At 42.8% G+C, this 8,202-nt stretch overlaps 1 protein-coding gene across 1 annotated transcript; it reads left to right on the top strand.

Moving 5' to 3' along the window:
* Nucleotides 1–1,346: 1,346 nt before the first annotated feature.
* Nucleotides 1,347–5,686, top strand: star (steroidogenic acute regulatory protein). The gene is made up of 7 exons (XM_014171084.2): nucleotides 1,347–1,610; nucleotides 1,864–1,971; nucleotides 2,101–2,231; nucleotides 2,405–2,563; nucleotides 2,862–3,046; nucleotides 3,196–3,289; nucleotides 4,816–5,686. The coding sequence occupies exons 1-7, from the start codon at nucleotides 1,547–1,549 to the stop codon at nucleotides 4,936–4,938; spliced, it is 864 nt and encodes a 287-aa protein (XP_014026559.1). The 5' UTR covers nucleotides 1,347–1,546; the 3' UTR covers nucleotides 4,939–5,686.
* The last annotated feature ends 2,516 nt before the right edge of the window (nucleotides 5,687–8,202 follow it).

Genomic DNA, 8,202 nt, shown 5'->3' on the forward strand with positions numbered 1-8,202 from the left:
CTTGAACTCAGTGTGGCATTTATTTGGGCTGCAATTTCTGAGGCTGGTAACTCTAATGAACTTATCCTCAACAGCAGAGGTAACTCTGGGTCTTCCTTTCCTGTGGCGGTCCTCATGAGAGCCAGTTTCATCATAGCGCTTGATGGTTTTTGCGACTGCACTTGAAGAACTTTTCAAAGTTCTTGAAGTTTTCTGGATTGACTGACTTTCATGTCTTTATGTAATGATGGACTGTCATTTTTCTTTGCTTATTTGAACTGTTCTTGCCATTATATGGACTTGGTATTTTACCAAATAGGGCTATCTTCTGTATACCCCCTACATGGTCACAACACAACTGATTGGCTCAAACGCATTAAGAAGGAAAGAAATTCCACAAATGAACTTTTAACAATGCACACCTGTTGATTGACTACCTCATGAATCTGTTTGAGAGAATGCCAAGAGTGCGCAAAGCTGTCATCAAGGCAAAGGGTTACTTTTTGGTTACTACATGATTCCATATTTGTACTTCATAGGTTTGATGTCTTCACTATTATTCTACAATGTGGAAAATAGTAAAAATAAAGAAAACCCCTTGAATGAGTAGGTGTGTCAACTTGACTGGCACACAAAGTTTTATATATATATATATATATATATATATATATATATATATATATATATATATATTAACAACCAAGTTACACTTCTCAAAAGGCACATAATTGGTGGAATTACCCATGCACTGTATGAGGATCGAGTCAACTTCTACCAAGCTAAAGATGTCCAATATCTCTTAGTGTCAGAGCACCATGCTCTGCTTAGATCATATCATATTGTTAAAGATGGGATCATACTTACCATAAAGGTGGTTTCAACACATACTGTTGCCAGAATATTCTGTCCAGCAAACATCCAGTAAAAACGGTTTATTTCATACATTCCGGTGATTTGTCTGTGAGGGACCTTGGGAGTGTGAGCGGATGTGACTGTTACTGGTCCTTCTCCACTGACTGGCGTCTGTCTGTCAGTCTGTCTGTATGTGTGAGGGACTGTGTGTGTGTGTGTGTGTGTGTGTGTGTGTGTGTGTGTGTGTGTGTGTGTGTGTGTGTGTGTGTGTGTGTGTGTGTGTGTGTGTGTGTGTGTGTGTGTGTGTGTGTGTGTGTGTGTGCGCGTGTGTGCGTGTGTGTGTGGTGCAGATGTTATCTGACACAATGTTTATTAGAGCCTGGAGACATTCTCAGCTTGTCCAAGAGGTATCCTTGGCCACAGGGTCATTAGAACGGCAGGATGATGTGTGTGTTTATCTCCGAGGTGACAGCATCACGGCCTTGCTCCATGCTTATATAGACACACATACTGCGACTCCCACAGACAGAATCTAAAATCCTCTCAACAACACAACCATACTGGTCCTCTCTGTTTTACAGTTACAGGATTCTCTATTTCTCTCTTTGAGACACCAAGAACAAAATCGACAATCTAAACGGGTCCTCTCCTTTATATCTATTATATTTTAGCAATATCTATTTCACTCAGAAACTAAACACTAAATTGATACAAAATGTTGCCTGCAACTTTCAAACTGTGCGCTGGCATCTCCTACAGACATATGAGGAACATGACAGGTTAGTGAGAGACAGTTTGTGAATGATTCTCTAGTGTTTCATAGGTCTGAAACTGTAATTTTCAGTTGTGGATCGTTAGCTAACAAAAAATATATTTCATGATTTGGTTTAACAATAATATTTTTTTTAAATGATGGTACTATTTTCAAATTGTACTGACTTTTGTACTAACAATTGAATGTATTGTAGATTCCTCTACTGCTTTTTATAACACTGTTCTTATCTACTTTTTCTCCCATTCTCCTTGTCCCAGGTTTGAGGAAGAATGCGATGGTGGCCATTCACCATGAGTTGAACATGCTAGCAGGCCCCAACCCTAGCAGCTGGATCAGCCATGTCCGCCGCAGGAGCTCACTGCTCAGTAAGTCCACACCCTCCACTCAGAACCCACTTCTTACTTGTTTTTCTTTCTTTCATTCACAAATACCCAAAATGAAAGTCTATTCTAACTCTACTTATAATGTTGTTTTCTGTCTGTGCTGTGCTCCAGGCTCGCGGATCGAGGAGGAGCAGGGCTACAATGAGGCGGAGGTGTCATATGTGAAGCAGGGAGAGGAGGCACTGCAGAAGTCTATCAGCATCCTCGGCGATCAGGATGGATGGACCACTGAGATCATTGCTGTGAGTATAGAGATATAGTGCCAAAGACAGGAGGGCTGGCATACTGAAATTCCCTTCTTCACCTATTCAATGTAGTAATTACAGACGTTTATCTTTTTGGAATTGCAATATAAAAGGTTGTTGTTTATTCTTGCAGTTCTATGAGTTTTAATTATCTGGTCCCATGATCCCAGGCGAATGGAGACAAGGTGCTGAGTAAGGTGTTACCTGACGTGGGGAAGGTGTTTAAGCTGGAGGTGCTGTTGGACCAGCGCTCTGATAACCTCTATATGGAGCTGGTGGGCAACATGGAGCAGATGGGAGATTGGAACCCTAACGTCAAAGAGGTCAAGGTGGGACAATCAACTTTATAAACAAGGCACTGTAAGTCGCTTTGGATGAAAGGTTCTGCTAAATCGCATATATAACGCAACAACAATACAAAACATTAAGAGGAATTGGCTCATGTGTACACAGATTGCATGGATTGACTAGAAGTCGCATACTCTGGGTTGTTTTGTTCAATGTAAGAGTCCCAATGTGCATTCTCGCATTGAAGAATATACAGAGGTTTTTGACTCTCCTCTCCTTTTCTCTCTGTCTTTCTCTCTTTCTCTTCCTCCCTTTTTCTTCCTCTCCTCCCCCCTTTAGATCCTCCAGAAGATAGGTCAGGAGACCATGGTGACCCACGAGGTGTCGGGACCCACGCCTGGTAACGTGGTGGGGCCGCGGGACTTCGTTAGTGTTCGCTGTGCCAAGCGCCGGGGGTCCACGTGCTTCCTTGCCGGCATGTCCACTCAGCACCCCACCATGCCCGAACAGAGGGGAGTTGTTAGGTAGGCTAATTTAGACTCAAGGGATGGATGGATAGATGGAGGCTATAAGTCACTAACAATACACCATATAAAACAATTATTTGAATATTGTGTTGGACTCCAACATATGCTAACATGAATGTTCTACACTGTATTGTTGACTTTTTCAGGGCAGAGAACGGACCAACATGCATAGTGATGCGGCCCAGTGCCGATGACCCCAACAAGACCAAGTTCACCTGGTTGTTAAGCATAGATTTAAAGGTATGGAGGCCATTAACTTGCATCTTATCACTAGGGTCAGACAGATACAACTGTAGCTATCTGGTTTGACACCCTCTGCAAAAAGCATTTTCATAATATTTTTTTTTACATTTGACATTTTTGTAATTTAGCAGATGCTCTTATCCAGAGTGACTTACAGTTAGCGCATTCATCTTAAGATAGCTAGGTGGGACAACCACATATCCCAGGCATAGAAAGTCACATTTTCATCAATAATGTAGAGTAGCGTGCGAGTGCTGGGGGGGGGAGCAGCCCTCTTGTAGGGGTGGGAGGGCCAAGTGGCAGAACGGAGTCCTCGGGTTGGGGTGTAGGGTTTAAGCATATCCTGAAGGGAGGGAGGGGCAGTTCCTCTTGCAGTTCTGTAGGTAAGCACCATGGTCTTGTAGTGGATGCAAGCTTCGACTGGAAGCTAGTGGAGTGTGAGGAGAGGCGTGGTGACATGAGAGAATTTGGGATGATTGAAAACCAGGCGGGCTGCAGTGTTCTGGATAAGTTGCAGGGGTTTGATGGCACAAGCGGGGAGCCCAGGCAACAGCGAGTTGCAGTAGTCCAGAAGGGAGAGGACATGTGCCTGGATTATGAACTCCGTCACTTCCTGTGTGAGGTAGGGTCGTACTCTACGGATGTTGTAGAGCATGCACCTGCAGGAGCGGGTCACTGCTTTGATATTTGCAGAGAATGACAGGGTATTGTCCAGGGTCACACCAAGGTTCTTTGCACTCTGGGAGGGCGATACTGTGGAGTGATCAACTGTGATAGAGAGGTCTTTGAGCGGGCAGGCCTTCCCTGGGAGGAAGAGCAGTTCCGTCTTGTCGAGGTTGAGCTTGAGGTGGTGGGCTGACAAGTTGAGATATCTGCCAGGCATGCAGAGATGTGTGTCGCCACCTGGGTGTCAGAAGGGGGGAAGGAGAAAAGTAGTTAAGTGCATAGCAATGACAGGAGAGTCCATGTGAGTATATGACGTAGCCTAGTGACTTGGTGTATAGAGAGAAGAGGGCCTAGAACCGAGCCCTGGGGGACACCAGTAGTGACACAGACACAGATCCTCTCCATGTCACCTGGTAGGAGAGGCCTGTCAGGTAAGATGCAATATTAGAATGTGCAGAGACGACCAGCCCTGAGAGGGTGGAGAGGAGGATCTGATGGTTCACGGTGTTGAAGGCAACTGATAATCTAGGAGGGTGAGAACAGAGGAGAGAGAAAGCTTTGGCAGTGTGGAGAGCCTCCGTGACACAGAGAAGAGCAGTCTCGGTTTAGTGACTCGTCCTGAAGCCTAACTGGTTAGGGTCAAGCAGATCAGAAGATCCTTTCTGGAACTAATGGACCCATATATATTGTTTGGCCTTTAATCATAATGAGAGATTTCTGTTAAGTGTGTTGTTATAATCAGATGCTACTGATCAATGCCTAAGGTTGTGGTTGATGATGGTTGCATTGAGGACACTTAATTGTTGTTTCTTATCATGTTCTCTCTTCCTGTTTCACCCTGTCTCGCTCTCTCACAGGGCTGGATCCCAAAGACCATCATAAACAAAGTACTCTCTCAGACGCAGGTGGACTTTGCCAACCACCTTAGGCAAAGAATGGCCGACAACAGTGTTTCCATGGAGATGGCACCAGCATGCTGACACACCATGCCCTTTGATCTTTCGATTAGTGTGTACACCAATGGCAGGCCACTAAATGGACAGCTCCGCCCAGTCATCTTTTCCACTTCCTCCATCAAAGGCACTCCAAGAGAATCAAATTCTAACTACTCTCTTGAGTTCTTAGGACAGAATTTCAGTACAATTGAGTGAAACCATCTTATTTTGAACTCTGATGCATTAACAGTCTAAAGTGGCTTACTCTCCTTATGTCCTTTCCTTCTCTCCTATACACCTAACCTGTTCACACACCAGTCCAGATGAAGGGGAGAGACTAGGGCTGCGTTTACACAGGCAGCCCAATTCGGATATTTTCCCTTCTAATTGGTCTTTTGACCAATCACATCAGATCTTTTCATATCAGCTATTTTTCAGAGCTGATCTGATTGGTCAAAAGAGCAATTTGTGAAAAGAAAGATCAGAATTTGGCTGCCTGTGTAATCATAGCCCTAGGAGAGGATACTTAAGACTAGATGCAACCTGTGAGCCCCCTTCACACACCTTCTTCTCAATACATACACACGTTCCCACAAGTCTGTATAGTGTCTCTACGGCACAATAACCACCCAAGTCACTTTTTATCCAGCCATGGCACTGGTAATTACATTGTCATTGTACTCTCAATGTGAAATGTACACTTTTATTTCAATATTATATTTATTGTAAAACAATGTCATTGCATTACACTGGGTTAGGATGACTGCCAAGTGAATAAATGATTTCAACATCATTAAAATGTACAAGGATTCTTCTTCTATTACTATCTCACTTGACAAAATGTGGAAAAGCAGTTACAAATAAAACATTTTAGGCATACCAATCAAACATAATCAATATTTATATATCGTCAGTCATAAAATCATTTAATATGCCGCAACTGAAAAATAACAATTTATTACACATCTGAACACATCTCAAATCAAACTAATACAACCAAATATGACAAGAACATCACAGAAAAACACAAAACAAGCGAACCATCTCAAGTCCTCATAATCATTACGAAATATTCCATTTCAACTGGGGGGAGGAATTCAAAAGGTATTTTCTAACCACAAAGTTTAGTTCATAAAATATTTTCCTGTCTTAGATGGATTTGGCTGTTGTGTTTGCCAAGGCAAGCAGGTGTTTGACCATTCACATGTGTGTGAAGGACTCGGCAGCACTGTGAGCCTGGGCCTGGGCCTGCAGTACATTCCCCGGGATGAAGTCAACAGCACAACTCACGCCAAAGGGGAAGTCTGCCCTCTGTTATTGTCCTTGTAACATTTTCCTATGATTTATAGTTGTAATTGTTCCAGAAAGTTCTGTACTTTTCTAGGATATAGTGTGCGCTCTGAGGGAAAATGGGTTTCAGGGGGGAAAAAGGGGGGTCATATTTGTCAGAGACAGGCTTTTTCTTTAATAGAAGTCAGCCTCTTCTAGGATTACAGATGCACACGTCACAGCACAGCATGCCGCACTTGCCTAAATCAAAATCTGTGAGAGTAAGGCCGACAAAATAATTTCATTTGGATGAAGATATACATTTTATTGGTAAAGGAAATGTTCTGAATTTGAGTAACAGCTAACATTGAAGTAATGAGCTAAATCTAACATGAGCATTACAGAGCAGTGACTGTCAGTGGAGGCTGCTGAAGAGAGGGCGGCTCATAATAATGGCTGAAACTAAGCAAATGGAATGGCATTAAACACATGGAAACCATATGTTTGATGTACAGTATTTCATACCATTTCACTAATTCCACTCCAGCCACTACCACTTGGCCGTACTCCCCAATTAAGGTGCCACCAACCTCCTGTGGTGACTGTCATAACTAACGTTGGTATATTCTTGGCAGCTGTTTAAAGTATAAATTGTGAACATTTTAACCTACACTTCTTAGGCAATTAAACTCTTAGCAACAACGTTGGCTGTTGCATACACAGATTATTTGAAGATTGTGAATAGTTAAGAGGGTGGGTTTCTGTTATGGAAAAATAAATGTATTGGAACTGTGTTATGAGGCATAATAATTGACGTTTGCATGAAATCTTTTACAGTAGAATAAGTGTTCAAGGCACTCCAAGGCCTTGGTCTATACTTAATACATGGGAAGGGAATAAGAGACACTATCACAAACATATGTAAAGGGGGAAGGGAATGTATAACCTCAAAACACAGCCATAAAGTGAAGATAAGTGAAGTAACCAAACAAAATAGACAAAACAAACAATCTGAATATCAAATTCAATACTTGACCAAGATGACAACCATGGTTCAATTCCCTCTTTTGAAAATACATAAACTACTGTGAGGGAAAAAAGTATTTGATCCCCTGCTGATTTTGTACGTTTGCCCACTGACAAAGAAATGATCAGTCTATAATTTTAATGGTAGGTTTATTTGAACAGTGAGAGACAGAATAAACACAAAAAAATCCAGAAAAACGCATGTCAAAAATGTTATAAATTGATTTGCATTTTAATGAGGGAAATAAGTATTTGACCCCCTCTCAATCAGAAAGATTTCTGGCTCCCAGGTGTCTTTTATACAGGTAACGAGCTGAGATTAGGAGCACACTCTTAAAGGGACTGCTCCTAATCTCAGTTTGTTACCTATATAAAAGACACCTGTCAACAGAAGCAATCAATCAATCAGATTCCAAACTCTCCACCATGGCCAAGACCAAAGAGCTCTCCAAGGATGTCAGAGACAAGATTGTAGACCTACACAAGGCTGGAATGGGCTACAAGACCATCGCCAAGCAGCTTGGTGAGAAGGTGACAACAGTTGGTGCGATTGTTCGCAAATGGAAGAAACACAAAAGAACTGTCAATCTCCCTCGGCTTGGGGCTCCATGCAAGATCTCACATCGTGGAGTTGCAATGATCATGAGAACGGTGAGGAATCAGCCCATAACTACACAGGAGGATCTTGTCAATGATCTCAAGGCAGCTGGGACCATAGTCACCAAGAAAACAATTGGTAACACACTATGCCGGGAAGGACTGAAATCCTGCAGCGCCCGCAAGGTCCCCCTGCTCAAGAAAGCACATATACATGCCCGTCTGAAGTTTGCCAATGAACATCTGAATGGAGCTCTTTGGCATCAACTCAACTTGCTGTGTTTGGAGGAGGAGGAATGCTGCCTATGACCCCAAGAACACCATCCCCACCGTCAAACATGGAGGTGGAAACATTATGCTTTGGGGGTGTTTTTCTGCTAAGGGGACAGGACAACTTCACCGCATCAAAGGGACGAT

This window comes from Salmo salar, chromosome ssa24 (genome assembly GCF_905237065.1).
Source record: "Salmo salar chromosome ssa24, Ssal_v3.1, whole genome shotgun sequence".
In the NCBI taxonomy this organism is placed as follows: Eukaryota; Metazoa; Chordata; class Actinopteri; order Salmoniformes; family Salmonidae; genus Salmo; species Salmo salar.